Source organism: Mus caroli, chromosome 15, assembly GCF_900094665.2.
Source record: "Mus caroli chromosome 15, CAROLI_EIJ_v1.1, whole genome shotgun sequence".
NCBI lineage: Eukaryota > Metazoa > Chordata > Mammalia > Rodentia > Muridae > Mus > Mus caroli.
In genome coordinates this window covers 52,045,571-52,069,427 of record NC_034584.1, presented here as the reverse complement: position 1 = coordinate 52,069,427, position 23,857 = coordinate 52,045,571, and the positions used below count along the sequence as shown (strand labels likewise).

At 40.4% G+C, this 23,857-nt stretch overlaps 1 protein-coding gene and 1 non-coding gene across 3 annotated transcripts in view; both read left to right on the top strand.

Moving 5' to 3' along the window:
* Positions 1–12,454, top strand: part of Zhx1 (zinc fingers and homeoboxes 1) — a 27,836-nt gene extending 15,382 nt beyond the window's left edge. Inside the window, exons 3-4 of one of the 2 annotated variants that reach the window (XM_021183177.1) lie at positions 4,371–7,229; positions 10,660–12,454. In XM_021183177.1, coding sequence (XP_021038836.1) covers positions 4,605–7,226 — 2,622 coding nt within the window. In that variant the 5' untranslated portion in view covers positions 4,371–4,604 and the 3' untranslated portion in view covers positions 7,227–7,229; positions 10,660–12,454. The remainder of the gene's footprint in view (positions 1–4,370; positions 7,230–10,659) is intronic. The other variant, XM_021183178.1, reaches the window with a different exon arrangement.
* Positions 12,455–17,740: 5,286 nt separating this feature from the next.
* On the top strand, positions 17,741–17,876 carry LOC115029458. Its single transcript, XR_003835034.1, has one exon. It is a non-coding gene; the product is annotated as a small nucleolar RNA SNORA2/SNORA34 family (small nucleolar RNA).
* The last annotated feature ends 5,981 nt before the right edge of the window (positions 17,877–23,857 follow it).

Genomic DNA, 23,857 nt, shown 5'->3' with positions numbered 1-23,857 from the left:
TACATAGAGTTATTCTCAAGAAATATATGTGTGTATACTGTAGCTGTCTTCAGACACCAGAAGAGGGCATTGGATCCCATTACAGATGATTGTGAGCCACCATGTGGTTGCTGAGACTTGAACTCAGGACCACTAGAAGAGTAGTTAGTGTTCTTAACTGCTGAGCCATCTCTCCAGCCCTTTCATATTTTCTTAAAAACTGTCTTTCTTACTTTTCTCAACATTAAGACCAAGGCAACTTATAAAAGAAGGCACTTAATTTATAACTTTGTGCCAGCATGCTAGGTTGAATCTTTATTCAATTCCAGAGGGTGAGAGTCCATGACCATCATGACCAGAGTGGGGTGGCAGGGGAGGGCAGGGATGGTGCAGGAGCAGAGGCTGAGAGCGTATATCACATCCAAAATCATGAGGCAGGGTGCTAACTGGGAATAGTGTGGCCTTTTTCCCCCTTTATTCTTTTTTTTTTTTTTTTTTTTTTCGAGACAGGGTTTCTCTGTGTAGCCCTGGCTGTCCTGGAACTCACTTTGTAGACCAGGCTGGCCTCGAACTCAGAAATCCTGAGTTCGCCTGCCTCTGCCTCCCAAGTGCTGGGATTAAAGGCGTGCACCACCACTGCCCGGCTATTCTTGAGATTATAATATAATTGCACCATTTTTCCCCTCTTTACTCCCTCTTAGTCTTCCCATATGCCCCTCCTTGCTCTCTTTCAAATTCGCTCTCTTTCAAATTCATGATGACTCTTTTAATTATTGCTACATGTTTTTAAGTATATATGTATATGTATATGTACATATACTCCTAAACATAACCTTCTCAGTCTGGATAATGCCGTTTGGTGTTAGAGAACTAACTGCTGTGCTCTTCCCTGGAGAGAACTTTCCTCCACTCTCAGCATTCCTTAGTTGCCTATAGTTCTTTTTGTAGGATTGATGGAGTTCCCTGTTTGGATCTTTGAGGAGAACTACCACTTTACTAAACCAATCAATCCCTAACTATATTTTAAACATCTGTCCTTTACCCATGGGTTAAGGGTAATCCTCATTCCTCATCAAGGCATGGGCTTTTGAATCCTCAGAGCCTATCTATCTATCCACAGTGGCACACTTCCTATAACAAGGCTGCACCGAAAGCTTCCCAAACAGTTCCATCAAGTGTGGAAAATGAGCATATTCTCATTCAGCCCATGAGAACTATTTAAATAATATCCAGACTCCAGCTTTGTTAGCAAAACAGAATGTGAAGGCAGGTTGTAGTGAGCAGCTTTCGAAGAAGAAAGGGTCTCAAAGGTCTACGTAGTTAGATACAGAGACCGCAGATGTTAAACAGTCTGAGCCCCTTGAGGTAAGTAGGTTGCTTTTTGTTTTTCCATGTGTAGCCCAGGCTGGCCTTGTGTTCACTGTGTAGACCATGTAAGCCTGGAACTGGTGATTCTCTTTCCTTAGCTTTTTTAGTGTGCACCCTCCCATGAATCTATGCAGAGCATATAGTTCATACATACAATTTTTTTTTTTTTTTTTGGTTTTTCGAGACAGGGTTTCTCTGTATAGCTCTGGCTGTCCTGGAACTCACTCTGTAGACCAGGCTGGCCTCAAACTCAGAAATCTGCCTGCCTCTGCCTCCCAAGTGCTGGGATTAAAGGCGTGCGCCACCATGCCCCGCAGCATTTCCATATTCTTAAAGTAAATAATTGGAGCACATTCACCCCTCTTGTTCTTTCTCCTTGCTACCTGCTCTTCTTCACATTCATTCTCCCAGTTAGCTTTGCTTCTATTTCATGTTCTATATAAACATATGCTTTTATGTGTCTGTATAAAATTGAGGAGCCATAAAGAGCTAAAACATGGAATATTGTCTTTCTGAGGTTGATTTTTTTTTCTCTTAATATGATCATCTTTAGTAGCATACGCTCATAAACATAATTTGACTGACATTTTGGCTTTTCAGAGTAATTTTGTTTGAAAAGGGCCTCTCCTTAAAAAAAAAAAGATTTATTTATTTATTTAATGTATATGAGTACACTGTAGCTGTCTTCAGACACACCAGAAGAGGGCATCAAATGTCCATTACAGATGGTTGTGAGCCACAATGTGGTTTCTGGGAATTGAACCAGGACCTCTGGAGGAGCAGTCAGTGCTCTTAACCACTGAGCCATCTCTCCAGCTCAGGGCTCCCTTTCTTTTTTAATTTTTTTTTTTTGTTTTTTTTTTTTTTTTTTTTGAGACAGGGTTTCTCTGTGTAGCCCTGGCTGTCCTGGCACTCAGTTTGTAGACCAGGCTGGCCTCGAACTCAGAAATCCGCCTGCCTCTGCCTCCCAAGTGCTGGGATTAAAGGCACACACCACCACCGCCAGCTCAGGGCTCCCTTTCTTAAAACATCAATTTTGAAAACTACTACTTTCAGAAAACAAACCTCTCTGTCTTTGATTTCTAGCTGTTAGTATGTCCCGGTTAAAGACAGCCTTTTTCAGATGCAAGAGAATAAAGTTATAAGATAGCTTATTTTCCCACCCATCAGCAATACCCTCGCTGTCCATACATTGCCCTTCTACTTGGTTGGGGGATTCTCTACTGTGGCTTCTCGGTTTTTATGTGCTGGATATTGAATCCAAGCTCTCATTGCTACCCCTGAACTCTGAGAATCCCTGTTTTTAGTGATAATCAGCTATCAAATAGCTGCGTGATTGACAATTTGAAAATACCAATGATTCCTATTTGATTAGAAGATGATACTAGTTTACAAGAGCTAAATAGTTTTGAATTTCAGAGATTTCTTTATAATCGCTTACAAATAAAAACTCATTTTGGGGCTGAAGAAATAGCTCAGCGATTAAGAGCACTGACTGCTTTTTCAAAGGTCCTGAGTTCAAATCCCAGCAACCACATGGTCGCTCACAACCATCTGTAATGAGATCTGATGGCCTCTTCTGGGGTGCCTGAAGACAGCTACAGTGTATTCACATATAATAAATAAATAAATCTTAAAAAAAACCCACATTTTAAAATGGTACTTTCACAGTACTTGTCATTATACTTTATTCTTATTCATACCTCCCTCTCACTGTGCTTCCCCCATCTCCCCCTTCTGTTGGACTCCTATCTCCAAATACCCTTCCCTTATGCTTTCCCATACAAAGATTCTACTGCCCTTTCCCTTAAGATCCTTTCTTCCTACTCATGGTTTCCTTTACACTTTCATGACACACTAACATCCCTATCTATCTATCTATCTATCTATATATGGATATATACATATATCAGAATTTAAAGAAGTGTGTGTGTGTGTGCACCATACACACACACACACACACACACACACACACACACATATATGTATATGTATATATGTGGATGTCTCAGTATCAATATTGTGAATGCAGCTATTGTTGACTGTAGTGATCTGTTCTGACCCAGTTTGATTCAGTGGAACTACTTCCCTATTCCTATCCATTCAGGTTAATTGACAGGGACTACCTGCTTCAGTACTGACTTGTTTGCACTGTCAATCAAACATGAACGAGAGGTCAGCCAGAGAAGCTCAGCTGGGAAAGTGTTAGACTGAAGATACTGAGGTCCTTTGCTTTGTCATGAGTTTTGGAGACTGCTTTATCATAATAAAGTTGTTACTGGAAGGGGTTTGGGGGGCAATCAGGACAACAGTACAGGTATGCAAGTGTAGGTAGGGATCAGGAATAGAAATGTTGTTAGCAGTGGTCTGCTACAATACCGTAGGCACTAGATTAGAAAATAAATAGGAGAGGTGACTTATAATGCAGAAAGATATTATATTAACTGTACAAATGACCTGGAATCAAGTGCAGCCTGAGATAAACTTTATAAGTGTATCAAGTATCCCTGGAATGACAGGATATAGGAAGGAGGAGGAGGAAGATACCAAGAGATGAAGTAGAAAAGTGAGGTTGGGGCCAGAGAGTGAAGGGAACTGCATATGCCTTGCGGAGCTATTCCAAACAGTTTTAAGCCTGTATGCTATTCTTTCAGCATTTGAGCCCAGACAGCAGAGAAGGAAGAAGACTTAGTTGATGGGTTGAACTTTGTATACTTGTCACTGGTCACTGTTAACAGATTGTTGTTACTTTAGACTGGTAAGAGTGTGCTTGCCATAGCAGGCTCCTTTCTACTATCTAGCTAACTAAAAGATCTAAATCAACACACGTGGAGCTGACCCTAAGTATCATATGGTCTTCAATGTGTTGGCTTAGAGATAGAAATCTATTTAAAATCTTAGAGTTCCTGATTCAGAGTATATATCTGTATAACTGACCTATGCTACAGCTTAACATAAGTAATTATAATAACATAATTGGATTAAAAATCATAGTCATGCATTTTAAATTTATTCCAATGTAGGTGATTGGAGTTGTGCTTCATACATTTCAGCAGTTCAGCAGTGTTTTATCTGCCAACTAAGCTTTTTACTTGAGTGCACCATGGAAACGCTACCAATGAGACTTGTTGAGCACAAAAGTGGACTTGAAGAGCTAGAAGCCACTGTTTTCAAATGAAGGATTCCAAACAGTTTTAAGCCTCAGTGCTTTTAAATCACCACTGAGATTCCCCTTCATCCCTGCCCCTAAAATCAAAATGGCAAGCAGACGAAAATCAACAACACCTTGCATGGTCCTTGCCAGTGAGCAGGATCCAGATCTTGAGTTGATATCGGATTTGGATGAAGGCCCTCCCATCCTGACACCCGTAGAGAATGCTAAAGCAGAGAGTGTCTCCAGCGATGAAGAAGTTCACGAATCTGTGGATTCTGACAATCAGCAAAATAAGAAAGTGGAAGGGGGCTATGAATGTAAATATTGTACTTTTCAAACTCCAGATCTAAATATGTTTACTTTCCATGTAGATTCAGAACATCCCAATGTTGTGCTGAATTCCTCCTATGTTTGTGTTGAATGCAATTTTCTTACCAAAAGGTATGATGCACTTTCTGAGCATAATCTGAAATACCACCCAGGAGAAGAAAATTTCAAGCTGACTATGGTGAAGCGGAATAACCAGACAATCTTTGAACAGACAATAAATGATCTAACTTTTGATGGCAGTTTTGTTAAAGAGGAGAATACAGAACAAGGAGAATCCATAGATGTTTCTTCTTCGGGAATCTCCATTAGTAAAACTCCCATCATGAAAATGATGAAAAATAAGGTAGAGAACAAACGGATTACAGTCCACCATAACTCAGCTGAGGGCACTTCTGAAGAGAAAGAGAATGGAGTAAAAGCAAGCCGGGAAGAAAATGCAGAAAGTGTGAGTTCTTCAGCTTTAGAATCCAATACAAGTACTTCCACCGCCAGCAGAGTGCATCCCAGTCCTGCCAGCACAGTGGTGACCCCCACAGCTGTTCTTCCTGGGTTAGCACAGGTGATAACTGCGGTGTCTGCTCAACAGAACTCAAACTTGCTCCCTAAAGTCTTAATCCCCGTTAATAGCATTCCTACCTACAATGCTGCATTGGATAACAATCCTCTTCTACTTAATACCTACAACAAATTCCCTTATCCTACAATGTCAGAAATTACAGTTCTTTCTGCTCAAGCAAAATATACAGAGGAACAAATCAAGATCTGGTTTTCAGCCCAACGTTTAAAGCATGGTGTTAGTTGGACTCCTGAAGAAGTAGAGGAGGCGAGAAGAAAACAATTCAATGGAACAGTACATACTGTACCTCAGACCATAACTGTTATTCCTACACACATTTCCACAGGGAGTAACGGGTTACCATCTATCTTACAGACATGCCAAATTGTTGGTCAGCCAGGTCTGGTCCTTACTCAAGTAGCTGGAACAAACACCTTGCCAGTAACAGCACCCATTGCCCTGACAGTGGCAGGGGTTCCAAATCAAACAAATGTACAAAAGAGCCAAGTGCCTGCTGCTCAGCCTGCTACAGAGACAAAACCAGCCACAGCAGCAGTTCCATCCTCGCCAAGTGTCAGACCTGAAGCTGCACTAGTGAACCCAGATTCATTTGGTATTCGGGCCAAAAAGACTAAAGAGCAGCTGGCAGAACTGAAAGTTAGCTACCTAAAAAATCAGTTTCCCCATGACTCAGAGATCATCAGGCTTATGAAAATAACAGGCCTTACCAAAGGCGAGATTAAAAAATGGTTTAGTGATACAAGGTACAACCAGAGAAATTCAAAGAGTAACCAGTGCTTACATCTCAACAATGACTCCTCTGCCACTATCATCATAGACTCCAGTGATGAAACCCCAGAACCCCCAGCGGCAGCTGCTTCACAGCAGAAACAGTCCTGGAATCCCTTTCCTGACTTTGCTCCCCAGAAGTTTAAAGAGAAAACTGCAGAGCAACTCCGTGCCCTTCAGGCAAGTTTTCTCAACAGTTCTGTACTTACTGATGAAGAAGTAAATAGGTTAAGAGCGCAAACCAAACTTACTAGAAGAGAAATTGATGCTTGGTTTACAGAGAAAAATAAAACAAAAGCTTTAAAGGATGAGAAAATAGAAGTAGATGAAAGTAATGTAGGTAGTTCCAAAGAAGAGCCTGGAGAAAGTTCTCCTGGAGATGAAACAGTTGCACCTAAGTCAGGAGGGACAGGCAAGATATGTAAGAAAACACCAGAGCAGCTGCACATGCTTAAAAGTGCATTTGTCCGAACACAGTGGCCATCAGCAGAAGAGTATGACAAGCTGGCTGAAGAGAGTGGCCTTGCCAGAACAGATATAGTTAGTTGGTTTGGGGATACCCGTTATGCTTGGAAGAATGGAAACTTGAAATGGTACTACTACTATCAAAGCTCTAATTCAAGTAGTTTGAATGGTCTGTCTTCCCATAGGAAAAGAGGGAGAGGCAGACCCAAAGGAAGGGGCAGGGGCAGACCACGTGGGCGGCCCAGAGGCGGAAAAAGAATGAACACCTGGGACAGGGTACCATCGCTTATAAAGTTTAAAACTGGAACAGCAATACTTAAGGATTATTACCTGAAGCACAAATTTCTTAATGAGCAAGACCTTGATGAACTTGTCAACAGATCACACATGGGTTATGAGCAGGTCAGAGAGTGGTTTGCAGAAAGACAGAGAAGATCTGAGTTAGGTATAGAATTATTTGAGGAAAATGAGGAGGAAGATGAAGTTGTTGATGATCAGGAAGAAGATGAAGAAGAAACAGATGATAGTGACACTTGGGAACCCCCACGACATGTGAAGCGGAAGCTTTCTAAATCGGATGACTGAAATGTAAGTGTTTAGCCTTCATGTTTATCATCATATATGTGTTTTAAAAGCTATCTTATTGGTTCACTCATCTTCACGTGTGTGTGTGTGTGTGCATGTGTGTGCGTGCATGTGTAGGCCAGAGGCCGATACTGTCTTCCTCTATTGCTCTCTGCCATAGTTTTTGGGACAGCATCTCTTTGAATCTGAAGCTCACTGATTTAGCAATACTAGGTGTTCAGGGAACTCCAAAAGCTCCAAGGATCCACCTCTCGCTACATCTTCACTAGGAATAAAGGTGTGCACTGCTGTGCCTGGCTCTTATGAGGGGCCTTGGATCTGAACTCAGGTTTGCATATTTTTATGCAAGCACTTTGGTGACTTGAGCCATCTCCCTAGCCCTTATCTTTACTTCCACTAAGTTTTTTAAAGACTATTTTTTCCTAATAAGAGGACTAGGTGCCACTAGTCATGACATGTATTATTATTATGTGTATCTTGATTATTGTATAGGGTTTACTGTTCTAATGTCCCTTTAATTATTTATTTTCCATATAAAACATTTTAGTTTGTTTCAAAGAAAAGGAAGGAGGGAAACAGAAAACAAACAGTAAAGGTAACTAAAAAGTATTTCTTGTAACCTCCTCTCTACCAATGCTTCATTTTTGTCTATGTAAGGAAACAATTAAAAAAAAAAAAACTAAAAATAAGGGCAAGTATACTGAAGGGAGAGACCACAGCACAAGGACGGATGGGTTTGAGGAAACTGAAATAAAAGTAGATGCTTTTTTTTCTCCTTGTTGTCTCTCAAAATGTTATCAGACTTTTAATAGAGTTTAAGATGTATTGCACACTCAGTATCATTTTCTGTTAAAAGACAAAGGCCTATTCTAGGTCCTGTATCAACTCACCAGTGCTCAGGTGGCATCTGTTTTGGAGTAACTACAATATAATTTTTTGTCCTAAATCAAAAGTCAGAAAAGAGATTTCATATTTGATATAAATTAACTCAGTCACCTAAAATATCTTTTGCTCTTTGGGATAAGATAAACTTCCTTTATTGTAAGTACTATGTTTGGTTAAAAAAATTTCCTACCGGATGTGGCTTCATATTCCCATAATCCTAACATTAAGAAACTGAGGCAGGAGGTGTTCAAGTTTGAGGCTAGCCTGGGCTACATAGCAAGATCCTCTCTTAAAACAATATAAAATCTTCATAGTGCAAACGAATACACTTTAACTAAAAGTTTTGGCATGATCCTTAATAGACTGTAGATTAAATTAAAAATTTACTGTAGTTGCAGGTAGTTACCTAAAGTTAGGCTTCAGTTCTTTGTATGTGAGTTCGATTACTGGGGAGTGAGCTAGGGGAAGGTTTATGCCAGGCAAGCATTCTAGCACTAAGCTACATTCTCAGCCCAGAACTTCAATTCTTAATTCTTTTGGAATTCAGGAACATGGTTTTATTCTTTTCTGTTCTTTGTTTGGGGAATATTCCAGAATAAAAACACATTGTTTTGAAAACAGTTTAGTTGTCATGAAATGCCTGTGTTTGTCTCTCTGTAGCTCAAACAGCATCTAGTCAGCAATTGCTGTTGTGTTTTCAATCACTGAATGAGGGAGGGGCATAGGCTCTTATTATTATTTTGTATGTGAACATAGGTACTTATTTCCTTGACTTCTTTCCTCTCTAACCTACATGCGTACTCTTTTATTCTACACAGTATTTTCTTAATCCTCGGGAGGCATCTTCCTGGCTTGTTTATTTTAGCAATTATTTATAGAGACCTTAATAAAGGCTACACACTTGTCTCTCTTATTAACAGTTCCTTCCCAGTTTCTTATCACCAACATCCCTAAGACAGAAATCAGATGGAATGAAGCTTTGCTTATTTCATCAACAGTCTAAGTCTCATTGCAGGCCAGAGACTAGCATGTCATCATTTTAAGTCACAAGAAGCTCAAGAGTTTTGTAGCATTATCCTGAAATCTAGCCCTCCACTTCCTCATGTCAGAGACTTCACCACAGGCTTTGTTCTGACCCAGATGCATAAAATATTTGTAGCAGGCTTTTTTTTTTTTAATTGCTAAACACAAGAACATGTCTTCCGCCAAGATTACATCAACAAATTTGTTGCTGCAGTGAATTGTTGATGCAGCCTTTGCAGTCATTTTCTGGGGAGTGGTAATCATCTAAAAATAGGTGAAATTTTCCATACTGTTTACTTGGATCTGACTTTCACTTATATAATAACAGTTACAGATACTGATTATGGTCATAAAGTTCACTTAAGTCTGGTTTTAAGACTTTATACTGTATGTAGTATATGTGTCCTTTGCTTTCAAAACACAAAGAAGCCAGGGCTGAGAAAGTAGTTCAGTAGATAAAGCATTTGCCTGAGTTCAGACCCCAGCACCTGTTCTGCAGGCACAGTACTAGTAACCCCAACGCTGAAGAGAGATAGATGGTGGAGAGAGATGTACACCTGGAGCTCACTGGCCACCTAGTGTAGCTGTATTAGAGCTTTGCTGGCTTGTCTCTGAAACTAAAGGCAAAAGTCAGCTGAAGAACACATCCCTCCACACACACCTACCAATGGCTGGCCATGTGCACCCTCCCATGAATCTATGCAGAGCATATAGTTCATACATACAATTTTTTTTTTTTTTTTGGTTTTTCTCTGTGTAGTCCTGGCTGTCCTGGAACTCACTTTGTAGACCAGGCTGGCCTCGAACTCAGAAATCTGCCTGCCTCTGCCTCCCGAGTGCTGNAGTGCTGGGATTAAAGGCGTGTGCCACCACGCCCGACATTCATATATACAATTTAAGAAACACTTGGAAATGTAAAATTATAAAACACATCAATTAGCATGTTATAATTCATTTAACAAAATAATTCTCACAAAATTATTCAGTATAGGTTTCCTCTTAAAAGTTTTATTTAAATGATTTGGCTTACAAAAACCAAACCTTCCCAAAATATTGCAACTAGGCAAAGAAAATCACAGAAGGCAGATATAAAAGTAGTTCCTCTTTTACAACCCAGAACTCATTGTTTAATAGGAACTTTGATGAATATACAAAGGAATATGATAAAAAGATACTGCAGAACACAAAGTAAATATAACTTTTGTACAAGTTAGCCTTGCGTACAAGCAGAAATACTATAAACTGTTAGGCTTCATGTTACAAATACTGACAATGAAATATCTTCCTCCTAATAATGTGATACGTGATTACAGAAAGGCGTCTGTCTAAAAGCAAATGTGGCCAATGAGGAACACACACATGGCTTACACAAACTGCACTGTGCGGTGTGCGTGGTGAGTGACCTCAGTGTTAAAGGGAACGCGGGATGCACTAGTGCTAGCTGTTTATTTACTCTAAAAGCAGAAATTAAAATGTGGTTGTCTTTAAAATTTCAGGGGTTTGTTTATTTGTTTTTCTTTTATAGCTACTTAAAATTCTGAAGGAGAATAAGTTCTTCAACTCAAGATCTCTGAATTACTGTGAATGGGCCCAACTAATCCTGATGACACTGAAAATGCTTTGGGGCATACATACTCTCAAAATAGAATCCAATGTCCAAAAGAAATGGAACTTGATGTTGTGCCAAAGTCAAACTGCTGCAGTCGGGGGAAGTTCCGCAATGTATATAGAGCGCTAACTAAACACACCTGTAAAAAGTGAAATTTTAATACAGTCCATTTTTACCCTGACAGGGTGGAAACCTTGTGAATCTTTGACTTTCTAAGGGGTTAATGACCACTAGAGCTTGTCCTCACATCTAGTCCAGCTTACTGCTGTGTAAGATGGGCTGTATTACCTGTATTCTTTGACATGTGATTAAGCTTACAGCTTTGAGTGACCAAACATTTTACAGAGTAAAAGTTGTTAGAAATGAAAGAGGAAAACCAAACCCTACTTTACTTCTGTGTCTTATTTATCAGGTCCTACACCAAAATTCCACAGTTTGCAGTGTGCCTGTGCCTGTTACGTTAGGACAGGAAGACCTGTGGCTTGCTGGCCTTCATGACTAGACCCTCCCCTGAACACTCATACAAAGCACTGTTTCCATTTGTAGCACTGTGTGACTCCTCTGTCAGAATCGACTTGCTTTTTACTAAGCTGAAGATACTACCCCAAGGGAAAAAGAACTTAGTAGAGAGGAACTCTTAAAACTGTTCCACACATGAAACAGAGTCCACAGTAAAATACATGCGCTGCGCATTCTCACGGGCACCAGACAGGCTCAGGTCAGATTTTGCAGGAATTACTTTTCATGAAATTCTACCTTGTAGTAACACTTTCAGTGAACAGAGAAAAAGAATTCGGAACCTAACATGTTAAAAATTACCTTTTCGTGTAAGAATCGGAGCTTGTTAACGGTAAGTCTGCTGCAGCAGAAGACAGAGAGTTCCTACTGACTTGTCACTAGACTGGTGCTGATGTCGTGTTGGGAAGGACCCTTTCTGTTGTGATCATAGGACCACTTTTCAATCTGTGCTTTCCTCACAGGACAAACTGTCAGTTTTATTAGATTTGGACTTAAACAATTTTTTTTGGATGATCACACATAGTGGGTTTGGCCAGTTCATGTTTTGTCTAACTTAATGAATACTAAATACTAAGCTCTTGGTTAAATGTTTGTCAGCTAATGAGAAATGTTATGATAAAGCCTTGACTATGCATGCTGCTTTCATTTTGATAAACTTTTTATTTTTTAACTATAGCTTTATTAGCAATTCCCAAATGCTGCAATTTGCTGATTTCTTCACACAGACAGCTGGCTTTGTGGGTGGCTTTTTCATACTACTGTTAACTTTTTTTAAAAAAAGAAGTGATGTAAAGACTGTAACAATTGAATGCACTAAGCTGTTTTTCTTTTACACATTTAAAAACTTCTTAAAGTACTCTGTATTATAATGATTAAATTGCTCCCTTTTTAAAACCATTGCTAATGTGGTCTGAGTTTTATTTGACAGTAATTTTAATGCTCTCAAGATTCAATCCTTGAGCTGTCAAGGATCGGAGATGAAGGATTTGAATATATTTACATTACGATTCCTTTGTGCTATGCTAACTTTGTATAGCTGCAAATAACTTTGTGATTTTTCCATCTCACTGGTAGGCTGGGCGAAAGTCTGCTCTGATGTTTGCTAGCTTTTAAATACATTTATTCGACAGTGCAAAAGAGCTTTTCTTTCCTGGTTGACTATGTCTTTGAATACAAAATAAAAGTTAGCAATCATGGGCTCTTTTGAGTGATTTTTTTCTATTGAGCCAGCTTTATTAAAAAAAGTGGTAAAATATGGATAGAAGTTGCTGTTATAATTTTAAGTGTACAGTTTAATGGCACTAAATTATATTCACAGTGTTACACAACCATCACTGTAATTTCCAAAACTTTTTCATCACCCCATACAGAAATTTGTAACCATTAAGCAATAACTCTATATTCCTAGCTCCTAGTAACCTCTGGTCTAATTCCTGGTCTATGAATTTGCCTACTCTCGATATTTCAAGCGAGTGGAAACACACAGGCTTTCCTTCTGTGTGTGGCTTATTTCACCTGGCATAGCATTTTCAAGGTCATCCATGTTGTAACATATCATAACGTTCCCATCTGATGACTGGATTAGAGTGCACTGTGTACTGATTTTGGACTATCCCCTCATCTGCTGATGGGCACTTGGGATGTTTCCACCTTCAGGTAAGTGTGATTAATGCTGCAGTGAACCTGAAATCTGGCCCGTAAGTCTCTTTTTTAGTTCCTTTTTTTAGTTCTTTAGATATACATCTTGGAGTAGTACTCTTATTTATATGATGAATTCTATGTTTAAAATTTTTAATATAAAATTTTAAGTTCATCCCAGACTGGTAAGCCAACTCACTGCATTACTCAGACTTGCTTTGATCCCACAACCCTATTTCCTCATTCTGAGAACTGGGATTGCAGGAGTGTGCCACCATGCCTTGTGGTGTAATTAGTTTAACTTTCTGAGAAATCACCAACTCACTTACAGTGCCAAAATGTTTCCCATAGAATCTTATGCATCTTACATTATCACCAACAACGTAAAAGGGTTCTATTTTTTCCCCATATCCTTTACTTTCAGTCATTAAGAGTCTTGTACAGTCAACATAAAGTAGTCAACAAAATGATAGCCATCTTGGATGTCAAGTATATCATTGTGGTTTTGATTGGCATTTTCATAATGACATCATCTTTTCATGTGGTGGTAAAAGGTATTTGTATACCTTTTTTGGTTAATGTCTGTTCAGGTCCTTTGCCTGGTTTTTAACTGGGTTATTCCTTTGTTGTTGAGTTCTTTGTACAGTATGGTGTTACAGCCTTATCTGAGACACAGTTTGTAAGTATAGTCAGTCCTCATTATTTGTGGATTCTGTATAAGCAAATGCTCCTACTCTTCAGAATTTATTTGCAAACTCCAGTTCAATACTTGATGCACATTTGTGGCTATTCCTTTATATGCACAGAATAGCAGAACATCTGTGCTGTCTGAGCGCATTCCCAGCCGAGGTCATCTAGGTGGTTCTCACCTCTCCTAATGCACAGAAACGGCCTTTTCATAGTGTACTGTTATGTTTGGTATTTTTTGCTTTTTTTCCCCCTGACGATTTCATTATTTATTTTAAATGTAAGCTGGATTGCTGCCTAGTAAATGCAATGAGTCTGCCTTGTGCCATGTGGAGAAATGCATGCTAGCTAAGCTTAATTCCAGTAAAGCTACCATGCTGCTCGCCATTAATTCAGTGTTAATTAATCATTAGAGCATGTTAACTAAGGTGTCTTTAAACAGAAATGCATAAAACAAGTTTAGGGATTAATTGATAAAAATATGGACGGGCCAGGGGCTTGTATTTTGCTTTTCTGGTTTGTTTTCTGAAACTGTGTCTTCTGTAACCCAGGCAGGCACCACATAGCTAAGGAAGACTTGAATTCTTCATCCTCTTTGCCCCTGTTTCTCAAGTTCTGAATTAAAGGCATGTATCATCCCATGTTCAGTATTTTCAGGATTTATTTTATTAGATTTTTATTATATGTGTATATGTCTCTATATGGGTGTGTACACATGAATGCAGGTGCCCTAGAGGATCAGAGACATTCAATTTCCTGAAGCCGGAATCATAGGCAGTTGTGAATCCTGGGACCTGAGCTCAGGTTTTATGAGAGCAGTACGTGCTCCAGCCTCTACTCAGGACTCCTTTTTCTGTCTTTTCTTTCTTCTCTCTCCCTCCTATCCCCCTCCCTTTTGAGACAGGGTTTTTCTATGTAGTCCTAGCTGTCCTCACTCAGAAATCTGTCTGCCTCTACCTCTCTACTACAGGGATTAAAAAAGTGTGCCACCACAGTGTGCTTATGAAATAATGGAGAGGGTTTATTTATTTATTTTATGTATATGAATACACTGTAGCTGTATAGATGGTTGTGAGCCATCATGTGGTTGCTAGGAATTGAACTCAGGACCTTTGGAAGAACAGTTGGTGTGCACTTAACTGCTGAGCCATCTCACCAGTCTGAAGATCTCTTCTTAATTGTTTGTTTATTTAGTGCACACATTGGTGCATGTATATAGGACACCTTTTGGTAATCAGTTCTCTCCTTCCATTCTGTGGGTCCCGAAGGTTGAAGTCTGGTCATCAGGCTTAGCACAAGTGCCTTTTCTACTTGAACCCTCTTGCTAGCCCCATTATGATATTTCCATAGTTTAATATCATTATCCCATGCTCATATCCGTCCTCCACTCTTATGTCTTCTCCACTATTGCTGGACCTCTTCCCACGGATGACCCATTTTTTCTTTTCATGTCACATATATATTTAAATCCAAATTTCACACCTTGTTTTCCCTTTCCTTCCTGTCGATCTTTTTCTTCCCACTTGTAATCCCCCGTCTACCTTTATGCTACATGTATTTGTATTTAAAACTAGATTCTGCTTATGAAAGAAAGATGTGATGTTTGCTCGAACCTAGCTTTTTGTTTTACCTAATATGTTCCATTCATTTTCCTGAAAGTGACAGAACTTCATTCTTTTCTACAGCTCCATAAAACTCTACTGTGGCTGGGCGTGGTGGCGCATGCCTTTAATCCCAGCACTCGGGAGGCAGAGGTAGGCGGATTTCTGAGTTCGAGGCCAGCCTGGTCTACAGTGTGAGTTCCAGGACAGCCAAGGCTACACAGAGAAACCCTGCCTCGAAAAACCAAAAAAAAAAAAAAAAAAAAAAAAAAACCTCTACTGTGTATCTCTGCCACATTTGTAACGGTTCATCTGTTGATGGCCATCTAGGCTGGTTGGATGACTTGGCTCATGTGAACAGAGCAGCAGTAAGCATTGGTGTTCTGTGGTATGTTGACTTAGATTTCTCTAGGTTTATATCTAGGAGTGATTTATGGTACTTACTATATATTTTTAAAGTCAACCCCTCTCTCCTTTCCTGTGTGTGTGTGTGTGTGTACATTTGCCATGCATGTATGAGTGCAGGCATGCATTTGCCATGGTATGTTATATGTGGAGGTCAAAGGACAACTCATAGGAGTTGGCTCTTTCCTGCCACTTTTGTTGATTCCAGGGAACATATTTGGGTTGTCACCCCTGTGTACAGTAAGCACTTGTACCCACTAACCATCCAGCCGACTGAACAGTTCAGGATTTCCCTAGTGACTTCCAGAGTGCCTGCATTGATATATATTCCCACCAGCAGGACAGAAAGGTCCGTTCCCCCAGCATGCGCACAAGCATGTGTTGTTTTCCTTTTGAAAAATTATCTGTGTATGTGTACACGGCAGGCATCTTCCTCAATTGCTCTTTTTTCCCCCTTAAATGTATGGGTGAACTGGGCTTGGTGGCACACACATATAATCCTAGCACTCAGGAGGCAGAGGCAGGCAGATCTGAGTTGGAGGCCAGCCTAGTTTATAATGTGAGTTTCAGAGAAGCCTGGTCATGAAAAACAAAACAAAGTTAATAAGTATGGGTGTGTTTTACCTGCATCTGTGTAAATGCACTGGTGCCCCTAGAGGCAAATATCCTAGAACTGGGATTATAGACAGTTGTCTGCTGTCATATGGGTGCTGGGAATCAAACCAGGTTCTTTGTGATAGCCAGTGCTCCTAACCTCTCAACTAACGTGGTAATAGCCTTTTCAGCAAAGATGAGACGGAATCTCAGTGTTTATAGTTATTGGATGAGTAAGGATGTTGTATGTTTCATTTTTAGAATCTATAGATTCTAGGTACTGATTCTGTCAGATGTATGGTTGGCAAAGACTCTCTCCCATTCCGTGGTCTGTTTCAAATTCTGCTAATGGCTTGTGTTATACAGAAGCTTTCTTTCATGCAGTCCATCTGTCAGTTCTTGAAATTATGTCCTTAGCTACTGGAGTTGTTTGTTTCGAGACAGGTTTTCTCTCTACAACCCTGATTGTCTTAGAACTCGATTTGTAGATCAGGCTGGCCTTGAACTCACAAAGATCCACCTGGCTCTTATGTCCGGAGTGCTGGGATTACAGGCATGTGCCACCACACTCAGCTGCTATTGGAGTTCTTTTCAGAAAGTTTGTGTCTATTCATCTATCTTGAAGTTGTTTCTACAGTCTCAGAGTTTTACTATATCTTCTCTGTGTGTGTATGTGTGCATTTTTTATGTGTTGTATGTGTTTGTGTGTGAAGGCATCTTCCTCAATCACTTTCCCATGTTTAATTTTTTCAAAAAATTCCCACATATTTAATTGGTGAGTGCACGCATGCATAAGCTATCGAGTACATGAGGCCAAAGGACAGCTTGCTTGCATCTATTCTCTCCTTCCACCATGAAGGTCCTAGTGCTAGAGGTCAACTTAGGTATTAATGCTTTGGAAGCATTCTACCAATGGAGCCATCTCCCCTGCCCCACATTAAGACCCCTGATACATCAGAATTTGTGAGTGTGTGTGTGTCTGTCTTTGTGTGTGCATGTGCATGCCTGCAGGGTGACAGATAAGAATCTAATTGAATTCTTGTACATGTGGATATCTAGTTTTCCTGGCTATTTATAATTTTTCTTTTGTAGATGATAATCTGGTTGTTTCAGAACCACTTATTAAAGCAACTATTTTCCCCCATTGAACAAACTTTGTACTCTTGTCAAACATTAAATTTTTTTTTTGAGATGGGTTTCTCGGTGTAGCCCTGACTGTCCCAGAATTTACTCCATAGACTATGCTAGCCTGGAACTCACAGAGATTCTCCTGCCTCTGCTTCCCAAATGCTGGGATTAAAGGCATGCACCACCACTGCCTTGCAAGTGTATATATATATATATATATATATATATATATATGATTTATTTTATGTATATGAGTACACACCGAGGCTGTACAGATAGTTGTGAGCCTTCATCTACTTGTTGGGAATTGAATTTAGGACCTCTGCTCGCTCTGGTCAACCCTGCTCGCTCTGATCGGCCTCACTTGCTCAGTCCCTGCTTGTTCCAGCCCAAAGATTTTATTTATTATTATAAGTAAATACACTTTGACCCTTAATCAAGGCCAGCAGTTTGCTGAAGCTGTTGGTTTCAAGCAGGCACCTAAATAAATGTCTTTTTAGGTCTGTTGGCCATTTCAGAAATTTAAAAATGTAATGGTCGCTGGGTGTGGTGGCACGCACCTTTAATCCCAGCATTTGGGAGGAGAGGCAGGCGGATTTCTGAGTTTGAGGCCAGCCTAGTCTACAAAGTGAGTTCCAGGACAGCCAGGGCTACACAGAGAAACCCTGTCTCGAAAAACAAACAAACAAACAAACAAACAAAATGTAATGGTCAATTCATTAGAAAGAAACATCTGAAAAAAGAAAAAAAAAGAAAAAGAAAAAATACGTACACTGTAGCTGTCTTCAGACACACCAGAAGAGGGCGTCAGATCTCATTATGGGTAGTTGTGAGCCACCATGTGGTTGCTCGGATTTGAACTCAGGACCTTCAGAAGAGCAGTCAGTGCTCTTAACCACTGAGCCATCTCAGCAGCCCTGGTTATATTCTTGAAGGCTTATTTTCTGTACTCTTAATTCTATCCTACTGGTATATATTTCTGTCCTTAAGCTAGCCCTGTATAACTTAGAGTTTTATAGATTTGTAATGAGTTTTGATATCAAGACTATGAATCTTACAACTGTTTTTAAAGATTGTCTTTGGGGACTTGTGAGATGGCTCAGTGGATAAAGGAATTTACTGCCAGTCCAGACTCACATGGTGTAAAGAGAGAACCAACTCTCTTTGTTGTTGTTCTTTGATCTCTGTATATGACCCCTGCTGCACCCCACAAAAACATTTATTTATTTTTTCTTGCGGGTTGTGGTTCTGTTTAGCACCCTTTCCAATTCCATGTGAATTTGAGGATTGGCTTTTCCATTTTAAAACAGATGGTTGAACATTTGATAGAGAGTATGTTGATTCTGTAGATTTCTTTGGTAGCAGTAACATGTTAATGATGTTGGCTTCTTGTCTACAAACAGGGTATTTGTCATTCTGTGTATTTGGTCTTACTTAAGTTCTTTCAGGAATGTTTCAGTGTGCGAGCCTTTCACTTTTTTGACTAAATTTATTCCTATATATTTGATATTAATGGAATTGCTTACCCTTTTAATTAATTTTTACTTGTGTGTGTGCATGTGTGTGTGTGTGTGTAGAGTCTGGTGTCTGCTCAATATGGGTGCTGATAACTAAACTTGGATCTTCTTCAGGAGCAGTACAGGATTCTAACTGGCAAGTCATCTCTCCAGCCCTTGGAATTACTTTACTCTTTGAATTGGCCATTGCTGATGTATAAAAACAAGTCTTTTTTGTTTGATTATGTGGTAAGTTGCAACTTTGCCCAGTTTATTATCAGATCTACCAGCTTTCTTGTGAGAAAAAAACAAGGGGAGAAAAAAACAGAAAGGGGACGTTTTTGGCAATTTTTAAAAATATAATAATGTTTAAAATAAAATTTATTTTAAAGTTAAAAAAAGAAGAAATAAAGGGGGAAAATAAAAGGCCAAAAATATTTCCGACTTTGAGCATGTGGAAGCACTCTGACAGTTAGGTTGGACTAAGCCAGGAACAATCCTGCCTAATAGCCAAGTATCTTCCTGTGTCTTTTCTGCACACACATCTTGCTCTGAGAATATGCATAGCTTTCTGTAATTCTCCCAACAGCACAATAACTTTCTAATTCTCGAAGAACCTCTCCTATTCTTTCCTCTCAGGCTTTTGTGATCTGCTTTTATCTTGACTTTGTCTTTCACTTGTTTTGACTCAAGACTTTGAAAATTGGTAGATTGGGTTTGTTTTTTTGTATTTTTTTTGTTTGGTTGGTTTTTTGTTTGTTTGTTTTGTTTGTTTGTTTTGAGACAGGGTTTCTCTGTGCAGCCCTGGCTGTCCTGGAACTCACTTTGTAGACCAGGCTGGCCTCGAACTCAGAAATCTGCCTGCCTCTGCCTCCCAAGTGCTGGGATTAAAGGCATGTGCCACCACGCCTGGTTTAGATTGGTTTGTTTGTTTTTGTTTTATTCTGCAATGATTTCAAACAGTGCCCACTGCCTTTTAGTGAAACTTCCAGGTTATACAAAGTAAATTGATATTTTTATAAGTCTTCCAGCACTCCCGGGGCAGGTTAGAAGAAACATACCTAATAATTTGAAGGCTTCTTTGCATTTTCTCAGGCTAGGAGGTACACTGAGAACATGAACTAGATAGTCTTTGACTCTCCTTAAAACAGAACTTCCATGAGATCAAGGATCTTTAAAAATATAGATACTTTTCATTTTTTTGTGTTTGTCAGTGTACACACTTTGTGTGCAGGTACAGAAGAGGCCAGAAAAGGGCACCAGACACCCTGGAGCTGGAGTTACAAGTGGCTGTGAACTGCCTGACCTGGGTACTGGGACTGAACTCTGGTCCTCTCCAAGAACCATCTCTCTGGGATCTTAACTAATTTACCACTGTATGCTTCATTCTGACAATAGGACTTTCCTTACAGTAGATAAACACAGATTTCAGTTCAATCAATGAACTTTAAAAACCCTTCAGAGTATGAGAAATGTATGTTGGTAAATTATTCGTGAGAATTAGTGGGATAACACTCATGCTCGAAATAGAAGGGACAGATTTTAGCAAAAGAAGCACACAGATAGGCCAGCAAGATGGCTTATTGGATTAAGGCATTGGCAACCAAGCCAGATGACGGGAGTCTGATTTCGGGGAGCCATGCAGTAGAAGGAACGAACTCACAGAAGTTATCTTCTGACTACCATGTGTGCTGTGTGGCATTTGCTCCCCACTCAAATAAATAGATAAATGTATGTTTTTTAATTCTAAAGAAAAAGATGGAAAAGTGGAAAAATATTTACACATCTCTAGAGAGCTCAGGGGAAAGCTGCTTGGTTCATCACAGAGAGCACTTTTAGATCAGTAACTCTAGCAGTTGTCCATTCCAGCTTGCTAGTTACTTTCTGGTCACTGTGGCAGAAACAAGGGAGGAACGGATTATTTGGGTTCATGGTCTCAGAAGGATTTCAGTTTGTGTGGCAAGGGCAGCATTACAGCAGATGCATCTGAGGCTTGGGATGGAGTGTGCTTTTCACACACACCTTGAGAGATCAGGAGGCAGAGCTTGGGCAGGGACCAAAGCCAGATCCATTGTTCAGAGACCTGCCTCAGTAGACTGCTTGCTCCAGTCAGCCCCCACTTCCTAAAGCTCTGCAGCCTTTCAGACAAGCTGAGGACTGAGCATTTACAGCATGGGCTGTGGGATACATCTTACCTTCAAACCTTGACAGCAACACAGTATCAAATATGTAACTAAGTAACCTGATGCTGTCCATGTTTATCATCTGTTTTCCCCACGTTAGTATGCTCTCTACATGAGCATGGAGCTACACGCACATAGGCCCTCAGACATACAGAATGATACAGAGAATCTATGCATGAATACAGACTGGCAAGCCTAGTTTAGATTAATCCATTCAACAGGAGTCAGGAGACTGGGTGCCAGACACTGTTCACATAGAGGTGAGTGACCCAGTCCAGGTTTAAATGAGCTCATGGTCTACTGTGACTGACAAAGGAGCATTAGATGTCCCTAAGAAATAGCCTCATCCCCAGCCTCTGGAAATGCAAAGTGCTCTGGACATGATGGACAAGAGCCATGGGAACCAGGCTAAGGGGAGAGGAGGTCATCAAAGGATTATGGGAATCAGTCAGATAAATAAAAGACACTGGGAGTGGAGTCACTTCCTGATAAAGGAAATGGTGAGTTGGTACTTGGTCAGGACAAGGAGGATTACAAGAGAGACTGAGGGCAGACTGTTATAGGCTTGCTGAGAACAGCTGGCTGGAGAGCAGGCTTCATCTAAGGTCCTGGCTGCAGGAAGGAAGGGTAGGCTCATAGTCTAGACTGGGGAGACACTTCCACAGGGAAACATTGGCTCTACCCTCCCCAGATCACCAGTAGGACAGCAACACGTGAACCACGGCTGAGAAGTACTCTGCCTGCCTGCCTTCCTTGGTGCCTGTTCTTTACAATCACCCATCCATTCAACAGACATTGATTATGCTACTCTGGCCAAGGCCTATCTGGGAGATAGGTTTAAAAGCCTGAAAAAACAGTCTCTAACCTCCTTAACACTGTCTACAGTGTGTGGGAATGACACAGTGGGGGAACAGAGCAGCAAGGAGTGTTGCCTGAAAAGGTGGCCACTGCCTTGTGATGGGCAACTCAAACAAGCACCTCAATAAAAAATAAGATTTTATAGCTATTGAGCTATAGAAACAGATTTTTAAAAATTGCAACCACCAAGCTATACAGAGAAACCCTGTCTCGAAAAACCAAAAAAAAAAAAAAAAGAACCTATTTAAAAAAAAAATTGCAACAACTCAGTTTGATAGCTGCCAAAATCGCCTTTACTCTAACACAGTGGTTCTCAATCTGTAACAACCCCCTTGGCAAACCTGTATCTCCAAAACTATTTATATAACAGTAACAAAATCATATTATGGTTGGGGGGTCACCACAACATGAGGAACTGTATTTAAGGGCTGCAGCATTAGGCAGGTTGAGAAACAGAGAAACACTGCCCTAACACCTGTAATTTCTTTTCTTTTTCTTTTTCTTTTTTCTTTTTCTTTCTTTTTTTTTTTTTTGAGACAGGGTTTCTTTGTGTAGCTCTGCCTATCCTGGAACTCACTCTGTAGACCAGGCTGGCCTTGAACTCAGAAATCTGCCTGCCTCTGCCTCTCCAGTGCTGGGATTAAAGGCATGCGCCCCCACTGCCCAGGACACCTGCAATTTCTAAGCTTACAGGGTAGATTTAACTGTTACAGTGTCTAAAGCCCTCTCATTTTATTGGTTTACTGTCTTGAGGCTTATTAGGTGAGGCCATGTTTTGCAACTCTGATTCCAAGCCCTGGCTCTTCGACTGTAGTAGGGGATTTTTTTTTTTTTTTTTTTGATTTTTCGAGACAGGGTTTCTATGTGTAGCCCTGGCTGTCCTGGTACACACTCTGTAGACCAGGCTGGCCTCGAACTCAGAAATCCGCCTGCCTTTGCCTCCCAAGTGATTAAAGGCGTGGGCCACCACTGCCCGGCTTTTTTTTTTTTTTTTTTTTGGTAGTAGGAGATTTTTAAAAGTCCTAATTCTAACTACAGTTTGGAATCTATTAGTCAGGGGTCTCTAGAGGCACAGAACTCATGGGTAGTCTCTATATAGTAAGGATTTGTTGATGACTTACAGTAGTCCAACTCCCAACAATGGTCAGCAGCAGCTGTGAATGGAAGTCCAAGGATCTAGCAATTGCTCAGTCCCACACGGCAAGCAGGTGAAGAAGAGTGAATCTTCCTTCTTCCTTCTTCCAATGTCCTTATGTAGGTCTCCAGCAGAAGGTGTAGCCCAGATTAAAGGTGTGTGCCACCACTTCTGGGATTCATAGCCACTATGCTTCAAGATCTCCATGCCAAGATCCAGGTCAGAAACTTGTATCTCCCAGCCTCCAGATTAGAATCACAGGTGAGTCTTCCAATTCTGGATTGTAGCTCATTCCAGATACAGTCAAGTTGACAACCAGGAACAGCCATTACAGTATCTATCAGGTTTCCCAGGGCCCTAATAGCTACATTCTCACTCTCAACTGAAATTCTATCATAGGAGGCAATGCTGGTTGACTCAAGCTGGGAGAAGCCTGCCTTGGCTGTTATATAAGATTTGGGTTCACATTTTCAAATGAAAGGCAAACAATTACTAGTCAACAGACATAGTTTTCTTTTTGTAGACAAATCTGCCATGACTGTGGAAGTAGAGTAAGCAAGAAGGTTCTTTTGGCAAAAGGTTGTAAACTACCGAGCCCAGGAATCTTGAGTGCAAAGGGCAAAGAGCTATCACTTCCCCACGTGCAGCCCTTAAACAACTGCTGCCATTTTAGCACAAGCTCTGGCTCAGTTGTTGGGCGGGAGGCTAGAGCTAGCAGGCCTGAGCAGGAGGGAAGACATTCTGAGATCAAATATCTTTCATAAAGAAAAAGCTGGAAAAACTCCTCCTTGCTGGCCTTTGCTCTGCTCTTCCTCCGCTCCTGGAGCAGAGATCTTGAATAGACCCATGACACCCTTTCACCTCTAAAGC